The following is a 15,797-nucleotide window of genomic DNA, read 5'->3' as shown; positions in this document are numbered from 1 at the left end:
GCAATAGTAACACGTAGGAGGCATTTATGTTCTTCCTCACTGCAAAACTCTGTCGTCCCCCTTTTTGGCTATCCAGTAGCCATGTACTGAAAGAACGTGTTCTCCCAGGCTGATCATTCCTCCTGGTGCTGTAGCTTGGGAGGTGATGGAAAGTACCCCACTATTTTCAGGGTCAGATTCAACACCAGAGGAGGAGCATTTGCAGGATGGGGAGGGAAGAAGTCTCTGATTTCATGTGCTGTGTTTGGAGTATTCAGGCAGGATCTGTTCCTGATGCACTCTGTTTTCCATGTCACGGCTTAAGATCTGTCCGCTGTAATGTAACTTCTTGCAAAATCTGCAAACACTTAACTAGAGATCCGAGATTTTAAACAAGGCAAGTCTGAGGCTCTCATAGTGTCACCAGAACAGATCTGATACTCTTGTGGGAGCAGAAAAAACATGTGTTTTGTTTGTTTGTTTTAACCTCCTGTGGTTGGGGAGCTTCAGAGCCCTGTTTGGGGTGGTAAGACTTGTGGTGATAGTGTGGGGCAGATATGTCTCAGAAGAACACCTTGATATCTCCTTGAAGACTGTTATGGATATTAACAGTACTGAATCACAGAATCACACAGCACATGGCAAACGTCACCAATTCTCCCTCTTATTCTGCAGATTTCTGAAGGTTTCTCAGAGGGGATATTGCAGAGCGGAAGTGTGAAGTCTCAGGTGCCTCCCCATGCCTTGGCCCTCTACCAGCAGCAGATCACTAAAGCCCACGAGTCTGCCCGCGAGGACATGCCCCCAGGCAAGCTCTCGCAGTCCCAGCAGCAGCAACAGCCTGAGAAGGAGCAGCAGCAGCCCAGCAGCAGTCCCAGGGGAAAGAGCAGGAGCCCAGCTGTCGGTGACAAGGAAGGTAGGGGGTGTGCGTCTCGGTGTATATTTACCCACGCAGAAGTGCACGGTGCATGCAGCTGTTTGCAACCAGCAGCTTTCCTTCTCTTAAGTGGAAGTTTGCTTCAGCCCTTGAAAGCTCTTTAATAGCATCTTGAAGCAGGACCAGGGAGGCATGGCTAATTTCCCATGTTCAGTAGACAGTACATCATGTCTCATTGAGCCCACAGCAAACACCGGGCTAGTGTCGAACGCTGAGGAGGTGAAGATTGCCTTTATTAGCGTCTCTTCCATTCACTTGAGAGCAAAGGGACCTGGAGGGATGCCAGGGCTCTGGGTACAATGGCTCTTTTCTACCTTGCTGGCTTTTTATAAAGAATGCTTTTAATGCTCAGCAGGGACCATTATTTCATTTAAAATCAATGCTAATACTGTGACTTGGAGTCCAAAGGTTCCTGTAAAGATTCCCAGTGCTTTCTCCCCGGAATAGCTCTGATGTGGTTTGGCTGCCTAATGAGCAATTCAGAGTTTCCCACCATAGAGCATCTGAAGTGTTATTAGCTTGAGCACCTGGGGATCAAGGTTAAGGAGAATTGGGGAGTCGCAATGAGGCCATCCTCTAAATGTATTTTTACTCTGAGTGTCAGAGTTTGGTCCAGTTCAAAGTCTATGTCCCTTCCCTTCATAGCCTGTCTGCACTTCAGACAGTCCTTGAGCAGGCTGGGGGCCTGGTCACTTCTAGAGACATGAGCTGTTGAGTGTGAAGATGAGACACTGTCACCAGTGGCAATCGAAAGAGCAGGGAAGTCAGGCTTTGTGGGTGTGACGTCTCCGCTACGGGATTCTGCACCAGGATAGGAGGAGTTTGGATGCAGCTGGAAAACTTTACCAGCTTATTCAGAGAGATGGAAGATGAAGGAGAATGCACTTGGATTGTGGTCACTGCTGGAAAATTGATGCACTAGTTCACGCTTCAGTATCCAGGATCTTAGCGGTCTGCTATGCTGTGTCCAGGCCAAAGTATTCTCCAAGCAGTGATGTCCTTTTGGGTAACTGCTCACCTCGAAGGAAAAGGAGCTTCCCACAAGTCACAGTGTTGCCACCCGTGAAGTAAAGTCTCCAGCTGATCTTTTCCTGCCGTGCGACCCAGGCAGAGCAGTTACCTTCCAGCACTCACCCTCCAGCGGCGGATAATCAGGTTTGATCTCTTCCTGCGCTATAATCCTATGCAGATCTGCCAGTCTTGCACAGCTCAGCTTCCTGGCGAGTTGTGTGGCACAGCCAGTGCTTGAACCTGGAGCTCCTCATCGCTGGCATCTGGCCACGGGAAAGGAGGGCTGCTTGAAATCAGGCAGATTTGCTTGTATTCGGTATAATGCAGGGTTTTGGAGGTTGGAGCTTAACCTCTCCATTCTGTGACCTGTTGGTATTATTGTTAAATGCGAGAGTCTAATATCCAAGCGGATTTTGTATGGCTTTGTTCTCCCCAAAGCACTAGTAATATGAAGCACTTCATTCTCTGGGCCACCTCTCCTGTCACACTTCTGTAATGCTTTGAGTCTTCCATGTACTGAAACTAATTATGCTTCCCAGGACTCCTGCAAGGTGCACAGACAGATGTGGTGCCACACGGATGTGGTGGCAGAGGGGTTAAGTAGGTTGGCATGGAGTATTAGCAGTGGAGCAAACATCTCAGCAGGCCATGGGCTCCAGCTGTGTGATCTCCACATCCTGTGCACCTGAATTTGGTATGGGTATGGACTCACTCAGCAGCTCAGGGCTGTCCCTGCCTCCTGGCAGAGGAGATCACAGCTGTGGATCGTGGAGTTGGAGGGGAGATAACCAGACAGTCCTGGCAAATCTGTGCACAAAGAAGCGTCCCTTCCCTCCCTGTCTTCTGAGCAGAGTCTGACGTCCCGGTGAAGCGACAAGTGCAGCGTCCATCCAGACTTTAGGCATCGTGCTGCCGCACCACATCTCCCCAGCGTTGTGTTAAACGAGGGAGCCTACGCTGCCTGCAGAGCCTTGACCAGAGCAGCCCCTCCGCCCCAGAGGCAGCCCGTGCCTTCTCCTAGCAAGGGGCGAGGTTCGCCAAAGCAGGTATCCCTTTCCTTCCCCGGATCAGTGAGGCCCTGCCTGATAAGAGAGCTTGAACTCCTGCAACCGCTCCAGAGATCAACATCCTTCACGCCGTTCTGGATCTGCTTCAAAGCAAAGTCTTGCACACATCCTGGCCAAGGCGTTGGCTGCCTCACAGGCCTCTGGCTGGATCCGTATCGGCTTGGAGGGCGGCCAGCAGAGCTCTACCTTCCTGGACGCCGCGCTGCCCTCCCCTGCCTTCCACCGCGCGCGTGCTAATTGTGGCGCGGGGCTGGGCAGAGGCAGCCAGCCCTGCGCGGATCTCGCCGTCAGCCGGACGGATCCCTTTTCCCCCTTGCTGAATCGCCGTCGGGCATATCTTTGGTTATCGCTCAGTGGTTTGAAAGCCAGCGGTATGTTTTGTGCTGATTTAGTTGTGTTTCATTTGGCCCTTGTAGGAGATGGGAAGCCAAGAGCATTAATTTGGATGACGGATCGTATAAACTCTGACTCCTTCGCTCCGATTCCAGGGGCTTGATAAACGGTAATAGGAACTCTCTCTTCCCCGTGTAAGTGCTATTTTATCAAAAGCTGGATGAGTTATAGCCACCCTCTAATGCGGGGGCAATTAGGAACTGGCCACATTTCATAGACTCCAGAGGAGCACATGGGAGGGAACGGCTCCCGTGGGGAGGGGAGGAGGACGCGTCTTTCCAAGAGCCATCCAGGGTGCACGTAGGCTTGGCTCACAGTGCCTTGGCTTCCAAGAGCATCTTCAGGGCAGGACATCCCAGTGCCTTTTGCCCCCACATGCTGTGGGGCTGGAATACAGCCCCCAGGGAGCAGCGCTTGGGGGAAAATCAGGGAGCGCCTCCATCCCAGCGTCCCAGGGAAGATGTGCCAGGCCTGTCTCCGTTGGCCTTGGAGGATGCGCTCGGATGCCCCCGTACCGGGAGGACAAAGGGATCCTCGCTGAGATTCGGCGTGGGATCTTAGTGGGGACAGAAGCTGCTGCACCTCCAGTTTGGCCCCACCGGGCTACAGATGTGTGTGTGTGCCGGGGCACCTCTGCGCTCTGGTAATGGATTTCTTGTCTCGCTGAAGAGGACAAGAATAATCTCCCAGCTTCTGAGTACACTGAGCATTAATAATGATAATGCAGTAAAGCCTCATTAAATTGGGCCTCTGATAATCTACTTGCCCTATTATTAAGCTTAGCAGGATTCAGGCATCTATTTTTATCAAAAATTGATGGTTAAAGGCTGGGTTCATTTGTGATTGCTGTTGTTTACTGCCCAGCTTCTAATTTCTGGTCAGTCCAGACATTACACAGGTGGGTCTGGGGGAAAAGGGCAGTGCAAAATTAAGTGTTTATCGATTAAAAGCAAATCCTCCCAAACCTGCCTGTAATCCATTCAAAAAAAGGCTGTCTCATCTGTCTGCTTAGCAGAGCATTTGTCTGTGAGGTTGCACCCGTGGCGGAGCCGGCGCAGGTAAAGTGCCTCTTTCCCATAGAGCAGCGTGCAGAGCGCAGCTAGGTTTTGGTGCTCAGGATGAGGAGGGAGCTGCTCTTTAAACATCCCAAGCAGGACTCCCCAAGCACTAGGCACTTTTCGGCCTTGGATCAGCTTTTTTATAGGCAGGGTGAACCCAGTGTGGCATCCAGTATAACCTGAGCCACATAATTTCAGGAAGCTTTCCTGCCTCAGGCCCAGATGCCTTGCACTGGAACAAAAAGCAACCCCACTCCCCGCGGAGGCATCCCGTCTTCGTGCCCGCGAGCTCGTCTTGATCTTCATTTGCCTTTGACTGTGTCATAAAACACAGTTGTCCCAGGTGTTCGGCGAACATCTGGTCACTTCAAGCACGGAACGTTATTCCCTGGTTGTCCAACAAGCTGACGCCTTTATTTCTGGTCTCTTCCAGCAGACTGCAAATTGTTTATAATCAATAGCCGTCCTTTAAGAGCGATTCAGCTCTTGCGTTGCAATGTGATGAGGAAATGAGCTGTTGACTCCATTTCCCTGCTCCCCGGCGTCCCCCGCAGCAGGAAGGGGGACCGTGCGCCCGGGGCTTCCCTGATACCCTGTGCGGTATGATAGCACCCAACTGAGCCATGCAGTGAAGGCAGGRCTGAGCCACACTTGCTTCTTCGCCCCTCTGGCCTGGGTTCTCAGCACAGACTGCGTGGCCGCTAGCGAGTCGGAGGCAGCCTCATCTCCCTGCACGCTGGAGATGGGTGCCGGAGGGATGCYGGGGTGCCGGCAACGCACGGGTTCACGACACTGCACCTGGCTCCCAACTGTTGTGCGGAGCCGCAGCGACTGTGCCGGGGAAGAAGGCACTGCCGAGGAAGAGTGTGAGCAAGAGGAGCCAAGAGGAAGGTTGATTCACCTCCAGGCTTGTTTATCTCCAGCSTGTTTTCAAGCTAGACTTGAGAGGCGATAGGCTAAAAAGGCAGAGAAATGTTTGCTTTAATCTCAGTGAGGGGTTTGGCAAGTTCGCTGTTAATCGCCCCCTTTTCCTGCCTTGTCGCAGTCGCTGATGCAGAGCGGGGGCTTTTGGGGCAGAGGCGGTGTTTCCCTGGGTGTGCAGAGAGCGCTTTGCCATGCCCTCGGCCCGCGAGCTGGGTGCTGCACTAATCCCCGTGACTGCTGTTGGATTTCGGTACCGCTTCGCTGCTTGCTGAGACACGCAGGAACGTTGAACGCTGGCTCTCCTGGGCTGGTGGGGACCTCCACGGAGGTCCCAGCTGGCAGCGAGCTTCTGAGGAGGTGATGGGGAGAGTCGCTAACACAGACAGCTTTCCTCCCTGCTGCCTTTTAGGCATCTGAGTAAAATGGATGCAAACCAAGGCAGCAAAATTAAAGCTTTTTTTTTTTTGGTTGGGGAATCCTGCACCCCTCTTGTGCCTGGATTGCTCTGAACACAAACCACTTTGCACTCTGGCAGCTCAGTCCCACTCCAGCGCTGTCTCTTACATCAGCTCTCCTCGTGTCTGCGGAGACCACGCATCCATGGGGCACCTTGGGTGCCACTTAGCAAACTGTTCCCTTTCTGTTTCCCTTGCAGAAAAGCCAGTGCATTTCTCATCCATCGCAGAGGCTCAGAAGCTATGCGCAGAGCAGACGGCTGCCTCGTGCTGGCCTCCTGTCCTGTCCTACCCTCGGGATGTGATAAAAACCTCTCCCCAGGCGGAGCCCCACTTGTTTCAGTATAACCCTCCAGGCAAGTGAAAGCCATCCCTCGGCGTGGCGTGCGTGCTCTGTCTGTCGTGGCCTGAGGCTGAGGACAGATGCTGCGATTGCAGCCAGCATCACAGCTCACTCCCTGAAATCAGTGCAGCCCTTCTCTTCTTGGGTAAGAGAAGAAGCTTCAACAGAAACCCGCTAACCCCTCTGTTTTTGCCTTGCGTGGAGCAGCCTGCCTCGCTGGCAGTGCTGAGGTGGGGCCTGCAAGGTCCGAGGAGGGCCACCTGGGTCTCCCAGGTCTAGTTGGGGAACATGCTTCGTCACAGAAGGGACACCTCGGTGCAAAGCTGCCCAGGTTTGCCCCCACCCTGCTGTCCCTCCCCAGCTGGAGGGCACAGAAGTTGGGTGCAGAACATCCTCTCKCTGCAGAAGGGAAGAGGCAGTAGTTTAAGCTAGTCCAATCTGCAAAGCGATGATGCAGCTCGGGTCCCAATCCAGGGTCACAGCCAGCCGGTTTCCCGTGTTCATCCCCTGCTTGCTCACTCACTTGCCCTTTTTCGCTCCTGTTGTACATGCTGCTGCTTTGTCTTTCCTTGGCCTTGCTAACGCCGTGTTTCCCACGCAGGACACCCCATCCCGCTAAACTTGCATGAGAGTTCTCGGTCAGGGCTACAAAGACTGACGAGCATCTCGAACCCTCCTCCCCTCATCTCCTCCACCAAGCATCCCTCTGTGCTGGAGAGACCCGTTGGGTCCATTTCCCAGGTAAGAGGGCAGGGCCGAGCCGCAGAGGCACCTCACGGGGGCTGGGAGCCACATCCTGACCTCTCCTCCTTTGTCCCAGGGCATGCCCATTCAGCTCCATACCCCGTACAGCTCCGAGCACGCAAAGGTTCCCGTTGGCTCCATCACCATGGGCCTGCCGCTGACCATGGATCCCAAGAAACTGGGTAAGAAACTGGGAGGCAAATGAGTTCTTGCATGCTTCCAGAGCCATGGGGAGGGCGTTTGTGGGTTCCTCTTTGGCTGGCCTGCCCATCCGCGATGGCTTCGAAACAACCCCAGTGTGGCAGGAGGCAAGGGAGCCTTGCGGGACTGTGCTGGTCCCAGGAGCTGGGGGTATCTCGGTGAGAGAGAGCTTCTCCCCTGCCCAAATCCAGCCTGGGCAGCAGAGCCCTTGCAGGGGTTGGCTGATGGACTGCGTGATGTGGTTCGGAGGTGCCCGAAAGCCGAAGCACAGCCGAGCCTGGGGCGAGGAAACGCACAGAGACAGGCTGGGGGCACCCGGCGTCCCCCCGCAGCCGGCCCGCGTGACGGGGAGCTGCCCGTCGCAGCCCGAAGGAGCTGCCGTGGCCCAGCGCGTCTTGCTCGGGGGAAAGGAGGAGCGCGGTAAAAGCCAAGGCAGTGCAGAAGGAACCGGGCTTGATAAGAGCATGAAAGGATTAGTCAGTCGGGAGAGTAGAGACGGAGGGAGCTAAATTCGTGCAGCGTAGGGAAGCGGCAACTCTGTCAGGAACACATCCCAGGCTATAAATACCCTCCAGCTAAGGCTGCGATTGAAGGAAGGAAATATATTGCCGTTCTCCCAGGCTGGTAGGATAAAGAGTAAATGGCCTGAAGTGAACAAAGAAAGTGTTTAGTCTGCAGATTTGGAAGCATTTCTTAACAGCACGAGGAGTTGGGCAAGGGACCGAGGCTGCGGGGAGAAATCCGGGCCCCAACCCTGTTGTGGGACCCATGCGAGAAGGGATCAGTGTGTGTCTCCTGCTTCCCTGCCCGTTTGCGGCGGCAGTGGAAGAGGCTCTTGGCCAGCAGCGTGGCTCTGCACGACGGCGTGCTCTCCCTTCTCCTGGGCTCTCCAGGGCCGACGTGGCGAGGCAGCGGAGCCCGGCGCTGGTCCCGCCTGCGCGTGGGGCTGGGATGCGATGCCTGTAGGGGAGGCAACCCCAGGCCCCACGCAGCGCTGGTAGTGTGCGGAGATCCAAGGGCCTGTTTCCCGGTGTGCGCAGGTCCGGTTACAGACAGCACTGTGGTCCTTGGCCCTTTCCAACACCAGCCCCCCCCCGGTGCCGAAGGGGGTGTCAGAAACGCCCGCTCGGCTGGCTCGCCAGCGGTGCCCTTGCCGAGGCGCGAGCCAGGAGCTGCCTGCCTTTACCACCTGCGTTTGCGCGTTCTGCCGACCGTAACGGCAGCAAGAGTAGCTGAGGTCGTCCCAGCGCTGCCCGACTGCAGCGGAGAACGCGAGGGGGCCGGGGAGGTGCCAACCTCCGGCTGGGTGGGATTAAAGCCCGGAGCAGCGGCTGCAAAAAGCAAGGAGAGCAGCTAAGGCTGAGAGCTGGTGGGCTGTGGCCCACACGCCGCAACTGATAGGTGGTTAATGTTTTCCAGTGCCTTTTCCTGGAGTAAAGCAGGAGCAGCTTTCTCCTAGAAGTCAGGCCAACCAGCCGGAAAGTCTGGTTATGCAGCCGGCCCAGGAGGGCTCCATCCTGCGGGGTGAGTGCGGAGCCAGCCAGCGGGGCGCGGGAGAGGGCACCCCAAGGCGGGAGGGGAGGGATGCGGGCGCTGCCAAGCGTGGCGAGTGCCGCTGCCGCCTGTGCCTGCCTGGTAATTTCTAATTTGATTTCTGGGTTTCTGCCCAGCTGAAGGTGCYTCTTTCCCTCTGCTCTCCTGATGGCCGGATTCCCAGAGGGGGTGGCTGGATAGGTCTGTAAAATATCGCAGATGGATGCCAAGACGTTTCTAGCCATCTCCCAGAATCAAGGCCTCGGGCRTCGATGCTGGCGGGAATTTTCTGTTTTTCTGTTTAAGGGGCACCTCACAATCTGTTGCTCAAGACAGCAAAGCAAGACCTGTTTAAATGCCGTTAATGGATTTTCAGGCTCTTCACTGTTACTGCTGCAGCTGGGCAGGGACCACATTTCATTTAAATCTAGCCCTCCCATTTTTCTTTCCCCATAGCTAAGAAGAAGAAAACAAGTGCACAAGTCTCGCTTTCAAGTGCAAATTCTGGTTTGTGAAAACCCCCGACGAATGCAGTCAGATGCAGGAAGTGCGGTGGATTGGCACCGACCCAGGGCAGATAACACGCGAGTGAACTCAAACCACCCCGAGCTGCATCTCTTTGGAGATCTGCTCTTGATCATATCAGGAGAGGCTGACACAGGCTGTCCTTTCTCCTGGGCCTATAAATCTGCCCAGCCCATTCATAAAGGCAGCAGGGAGATGGTGGCCTCAAAATAACCGCAGAACGTTATTTCCGCCTTCTTGCTCCAGGCCCAACAAGACTGGGTCCCTTGGGGGACGTGGTGGGAAGGGCCATGCAAGACATTGGATTTAACCTGAAATCTCGTGGAGGGCTTCCCCTGCTTGCACCTCGGCTTGCTAGAGGTTGGGTTGAATCCTTCCGGCTTAGCCACGGGCACTCGCAACCCCGCAGGGTTTTGTGCTGCGTGACAAATCCGGCCACCAACTCGCTGGCTTTGTGTCTTACAGGTACTTCCCTCGGCCCTGCCTCGGGAGGGAGCATCACCAAGGGAACGCCCACGTCCAGGCCCCCTCCGGAGTCGCCCATCACGTACCGAGGGTCCATCACGCATGTAGGTCCCTTGGCTCTGGCCAGATTTGCTGGGTGGGTTTTGGGCGCYGCAGCTTGTGACGCTGGGTGTGGGAGCCGGGTTTGCGGGGCGCGCTGCGTGCGTGCCACGGGGGCTGAGCAGCGCGGCACCGTGCGGCGTTCCCTTCCCGCCGAGCCGYGAGCACCCCCCGGAGAGCTCGGCAAAGGGCTCTGGGCACGTGCCTGAGAGCAGGCGCGGGGCACCAGGGCTGCACAACCAGGGCAGAGCGGGAGACCTCGGCGGGGAGGTGGATTTGTTCCGGGCTGCAACTGGAGCCTTTGCAAACAGCCCCAGCTCCGTTTGGCACGAGCCCTGTCCCGACGGCCAGCCCCGTCCCGTTAGCCGAGCCGGCAGAAGAGCAGGGCTCAGCAGGAAGCGCTGCGGAGAGTTCCAGCACATCTGAAACCCCCTTTGCTTTAAGTAGCTGTTGGGAACACAGGCAAAAGCAGCTTTAAATGGCCTTGAGAAAATAATCCTGCCAGCTCAGGAAAGCGAAGCGAAGAGGAGATGGGTGGAGGGCCTGGTCCACGCAGAGGAAATGGGGAGGCTGCAAGGTGCATGTAAGGTAGCGAGGTCTCCTGCCAGTGCTGAGCGCGCTGTGCTGTAGGTCCTGCCCAAAGGCTCTCTTGAGCAGGAAGATACTTTGGCTTTAATCTCCACCATCCATCTTCGGAAGAGCAGCTGGCAAGCGGGCGATAGTTTTTGCGGTGTGAGTTATTGCTCATCTGGTAACAGAGTAGAGAGCATTAAAAAAAAAAGGAAAGTCTGTGTCCTGTGGGGATTTTATCTGGCCATCATTCAGATATTTAAAGCCACTCGCACTCAGATTTTTGCCTGCCTCCCACAAGGAGGGTGAGCATGTTCCCTTGGCCTTGGGGACCTGAATCGAAGTCCTGGGTCAGAGCAAAGGCTCGTCTTGCCTGGTGCCCTGCGTCCGACAGCTGCCAGGAGCGGAGGCTTGAGGACTGTAAATAACCCAACGGAGCGAGTGCGTGCTCCATCCCCTCGTGTGCCCCCCCAGCAGTTATGGCAAGCGATGGGAGAGTGTGAAGTTCGGAAGATGAGCAGGGTTTGTTTAGACCCCGGTTTACACCCAACTAATTAATCCATCTAGAATTCCTTTGGCTTGGGAACGAAGTACCAGCCGTAGCCCAGGTGCCCCGTTGCTCCCAGAGAGGGCATTACCTGCGGCTGCCCAGCACCGGCTGGCCCGGCCGCCTGCCTCCCTCTCCTGCCGCTCGGGAGGAGCCCCCGTTCCCGCAGCAGCTCCCGGTACCACAGCTGATATTTGATCTCGGATTAGTCATCCAGTTCGCAGAAGGCAGATCTTGAATATATGCTYTCTGCTCTGAAGCCATCTGTCATCACTTGCTTTCAAATCCCCTCTGAGCACGTCCGYGGAAGGAAGGCGACTTACCTGGGGCTGGCAAAGCCGGCTGGCAAAGCCAGGACTGGGTGTACTGCGAGTGCGAACAGTGGGAGCATCGAAGCCGCGCGCTGGCACGTCCCCGAGGCCRCAGCAGGGTCTGGGGGACGGCTGGCGCGCTGATGGACACAGAGCAGAGATGTCTCCGAGYTGGGGCGAGGAAACAGTCCGTCCCCAAGCATTGGCGTGACCTYGAAACGCCAGCGAAGCTGGTGCTGCCGTGGGCAGCCCTGGCTCATGCTTGGTATCCCTGGTGTCAGCAGTGGCCTCTGCACGGGGGACGAGAACGTGCCTGCTCCGAATCTGCCCTCTCCCGCTCGGGTGAGCCCTGGGGCTGCCCGAGGGCAGGGGCCCGTGGGGCGCCCAGGCTCAGCACAGCAACCCGTCAGTAACCGGCAAGCGCCTCTCGGGGCTGCRCGTGCCTCGGGACAGATTGCTCCGACAGCTCCGCGCCCTGCCTGCGCTCGGACAGCGGTAGGACAGAGGGGCCRGCTGCTCCTCAGCTCTGTCCCCGCTTCTGCCCGCAGCCCCAAGGCTCCCCATGAAACCCGTCCCCTGGGCCAGCGGGGTTAAACTCAYGGGGCAGGCGGGTGTCAGTCGAGAGCTTCGTTTTGGCAGCTTCCTCCCTGTACGTTCCCTGTGACGGGGTGGGGGACCGGCCCGGTCACCTGCCGCCCCCGATGGAGTCCGAGCCAGGTCTGCACCAGCGGCCTTGAGCAGGCCACGGTGGCCGCGGTGGGGGCTGACCATCAGCGAGGTCTTCAAGGATGCGCAGCTCTGGTTGTTTTGAGGGCGAGTTAGGGGGGGCAGATGCCAGGCCTGTCCCCACGGACCTGGGAGGTGGAAGCAAGCCGGGTAGTTTATTCTGAAAAGTGCAGGGAGGAAGAGGGGGAGAGAGTTGCTGCTTTGGGCTCCCCAAGGCGCAGGGTGAGCATGACCGTGGCGCTGGCGCCCGCGGACAGCCGAGCCGGGCTGGCCGGGCTCCTCGCCCCCCTCGAGCGCGGTGCCTGCCGTCTCCGCGCTGTCCTCACCCCCCCCCCCGCCTCTTCCCAGCAACCTTGCACAAATCACGTACCTTTTTACCGCTCGTCGTTATTGTCCTCATCAATAATTAAGCTGCAAATTTCTCGCTGCTGGCCCCGGCAGGAAGCGGAGGCCGGGCGCACTCTCCCCGCCGCCCGGCCTCCCTTTTGGAACAGAGTGTTCCTGTGTGCGCGAGCGCTTGCTTGCTTAATTGCTTGTGACACTGTTAAATATGGATCTTGGTGGCTTTCCAAGGGCACCCCAGCAGAAGTGCTGTACAAAGGAACCATTACCAGGATAATCGGAGAAGACAGCCCCAGCAGAGCAGAGAAAGCGAGAGAGGATGCCATGCCCAAAGGACATGTCATTTACGAAGGGAAGAAAGGCCATGTGCTCTCCTACGACGGTAAGTCTGCATCCCCTGCCTTTTTAGGGCTGGCACCGGGGGTACGCGCGGCACTGGTTGGGATTCGGGAGCTGTTTGAGGAAAGGCTGGYGAAGGGCAACGCGCGGTGGCTTCCGGCTTCGTTTCTCTCCCTTCTCACCCCCACGTCCCTCTTGCCCGCGCTGGATTTCCCGCTGTCCCGTGCTGCTGATCTCGCCTTGACACTGGCTCGCGGACGGGCAGGAGCACGGGTGGGGGATGCCGAGGGAAGCAGCCGTGCACAGGTCTCTCCCCGTATCGGGCCCCTGCGCTGGAGCCCCGCGGGGGGCCGGTGCCGACGTGTTTGGCCTGCTGCATCGGAAAGGGCACGCGTGTTTCTGGACACGCTGGGTAACCGGTCTGCGCGTCCCTCGCAGCCGCCGTGCCTCCTGCCGCGGCCCCGGCTGCCTGGTGGCTCGGCCCGGCCGTGGGGTGACGGCAGGGCCCGCCGCAGCCGGGGCTGGATGCGGTTGCAGCCCTCGGTGCCGCGCTGTCTTCCCGGAGCCGCAGGGGGGCAGGTCCCTGGGTCCTGTCCATGGCCCCGCTCGGTTGGTTTTGGAGCTGTGGAGCTGGTGAGGGTAGAGGAGCAGGTGAAGAGGTGTCGCCTTCGCCCCTGGCACGCCCGTGAGCAGGAGAGCATCCAGAGGGGTGCGAGAGGACCCCCATGGTCGGGCTCAAGGTGGTGCCCATGAGATGGAGGCAAGTGAGTTTGGCATACAGGTTTCTTTGGATATCAGACTTTCTGCGTGTAGCAGCTCCGCCTTGGGCGCCGTGCAGCCGGTCCCCGCTGCGCTGCGGGAATCCTCTTGGGGCACAGCAGCACCGTGCCTCAGTTTCCCTGTGGCACAAGGGAGCTCGTAGCTGCCTGTTCCACAGGACCTCAGGATCCTGGYGTAACCAGAGCGGCGTGGGGTGCTCGGTGTGTCCTTTCCCTGTGACCAGTGCGACAGACAGCCTCGACTGGCACAGGGCTGAGCAGAGCCAGGAGGAAGCAGGCAGCATCACACGCTTTCCTCTTCATTAGTCACAGAGGTGAGCAGCACGTCCGGGCTGGAGGAGATGGAGGCGATCCCGCTTGCGGAGCCGTCTGTTTGCGGGGTTATGGCTGGGGGTCCTGTGCCTCCCGCTGCTGGCAACTTGTCCCAGGCCTCAGAAAGGACAGCGCTGGCGCAGTGCGATGTGGATTGACCTGCACTGAGAATTGGTAACGAGTCAGCGCTGGCTCCTCCAGACCCCGGCGCGATGGAGTCGGGGTGCCTCGCTTGTGGTCTGCGTTATCRCAGGAGTCTTGCTGCAGTATCTGTAGCTATTGGAGGGGGCAAGGCCGTTCCCTCGTCCAGCAAGGAGCCCGTGAGATGCATTTGGCCTGTYGCCCAGAGGTGCTGAGGACCCCAAAGGACCTGCCCAGCGGCCCGTCTGCATGCAGTGCAGACTGCCCTCTACMCGGCTGGCATCCACTGTCTGGGCAGAGAACAGCGCGAGGATAAAACTACCAAAGCAAACACGAGGCAAATGGCTGCAAGCAAGCCTGACGTCTGGGCTCTTCTCAAGAGGGCCGTGGAAAGACCCGAAAGCTGTGTTGCAGCTCGCGCCCCTGCTGTACGGTGAGACGCTTCCTCGGTCCCCGCCGAGGCTGCCTCGCCGCGTTCTCAGTATCAGCATGCAGGCACCAGCTGTTGCTGCCTCCTCTGCGCCTGCTCCTCAGACAGCAGCACTGGCCATAAAAGTCTGTCTGCAAGCCCTGGTGGCTTCCATTAGAGATAAGCAGATGTTCATCTCCAGCGAAGCTAGAAATGACTTCTCCGTGCTCTCCTTTCACTGTGTGCCGGGTCAGGCATCTCCAGGCTGCAGCTGCCTTTGGTGGGGAGCACGGCTCCTCTTCGCCTAGAGCGGGGMCGAGGAAGGGCTGAGTTACGGAGATCACCTCCTCACAGCCCCTGTCTTCTTGGAACTCTCGGCCCCAGGGCCTTGGTGTGCAAGTGGTCAGATACCAGAACGTGCTTTGGCACGCACGTGAAGAGCCGTCCAGCAGAGATGTGTCACGTCTGTTCTGAGTTGAACTTAGAGATGACTAAGGACCAGATCCTAATCTCAGTTGCATCCACCTACCTCAGCAGGTATCTCTTAGATCGGCAGCCGTGCTGCATGCCTGTGGCCTCCCCGGAGCCGTGGCATTCTTCCTTGTTAACCCACAAGGAGAAAGACAAAAAGGGGAAGCCCTTGAAGTCCCTCCCCAGTGCCTTGGCCATGGGCACTGGGCACTCTGCGTTCGCCCCACAGCTTTGTGCCATCCAGAGCTTGCCCAGCCCRACATTGCTGTGGGGCTGGCGTCCGGTTTCCAGGTGTTCACCTTGCCCAACAAAAGGATAGGTCAGGCCTTCAGTGGTGCAGACCTCAGGCTGTCTCCCCGAATGTGCTCACATCACCTTCAGTTTGTGGCTGGATGTCGCAGGTGGGTTATTGCACCCAGGGCCAGAAGCAGAGGGGTTAATTCTGCTGGTGGGGGACAGCACGCAAGCTGAGGCTGAAGCCATCTCCCTGCATGTGCCTTGGTGCCGCAGGGACCTTCGGGGCCAGGGTTGAGGCCCGCTGCGGCTGTGCCTCTTGCCCACCGCCTGGAAGCCGGCTCGTCCCCTGCCKGCCCGCGTTTGCTGTCAACTCTCCCCCCGATAAGAAGCGTCACTCCAGSAGGCTTATGTCGGCATGCCCTTCGGGACAGTTGGCAGGATTCGTCCCGGGGAGAACGCAGGAAGAGTTTCGAGACTTGTTTGTGCAACGAGCTATTTTAATCTCCTRTGCCCGGGCTTAGAGGCGAGCGAGACTGATCTCAAAAGCGGTGCCACCGGGGGAGAGACGGGGAAGGCTCCCAGGCAGGCGAGGGCTGGCGTGGCGCTGGCTGCCCAGGCCTGGAGCCGGGCGCTGAGCTGCGATCCTCCTCGGGGTGATGAAGGGAAACCTGAAGACCAAAGTCTTTCCCAGTGCACATCACCGTGCCTCCCGCTGCGGATCCTGTCCCACGGGCGGCCGCGGCCCTTGGAGCGCTGTGGCACCCCAACCCAGGCAGTCTTCCGCAGAGAGCCATCCGTCCCTGGCGCGGGAGACAGGCTGGGCGCTGCCTGGCGCCTCTCAGCCTGCTTCCCACCACGCGTGTCCTTGCCTTGGGTCCA

At 57.9% G+C, this 15,797-nt stretch overlaps 1 protein-coding gene across 1 annotated transcript in view; it reads left to right on the top strand.

Moving 5' to 3' along the window:
* Positions 1 to 15,797, top strand: part of NCOR2 (nuclear receptor corepressor 2) — a 222,757-nt gene that overhangs the window by 180,034 nt on the left and 26,926 nt on the right. Inside the window, exons 22-28 of the mRNA XM_026058822.1 lie at positions 655 to 895; positions 6,025 to 6,180; positions 6,769 to 6,908; positions 6,988 to 7,093; positions 8,532 to 8,636; positions 9,636 to 9,739; positions 12,462 to 12,612. Coding sequence (XP_025914607.1) covers positions 655 to 895; positions 6,025 to 6,180; positions 6,769 to 6,908; positions 6,988 to 7,093; positions 8,532 to 8,636; positions 9,636 to 9,739; positions 12,462 to 12,612 — 1,003 coding nt within the window. The remainder of the gene's footprint in view (positions 1 to 654; positions 896 to 6,024; positions 6,181 to 6,768; positions 6,909 to 6,987; positions 7,094 to 8,531; positions 8,637 to 9,635; positions 9,740 to 12,461; positions 12,613 to 15,797) is intronic.

This window comes from Apteryx rowi, unplaced genomic scaffold, assembly GCF_003343035.1.
Source record: "Apteryx rowi isolate R43461 unplaced genomic scaffold, aptRow1 scaffold_15, whole genome shotgun sequence".
Lineage (NCBI taxonomy): Eukaryota > Metazoa > Chordata > Aves > Apterygiformes > Apterygidae > Apteryx > Apteryx rowi.
This window is presented reverse-complemented; position numbering and strand designations above follow the sequence as displayed.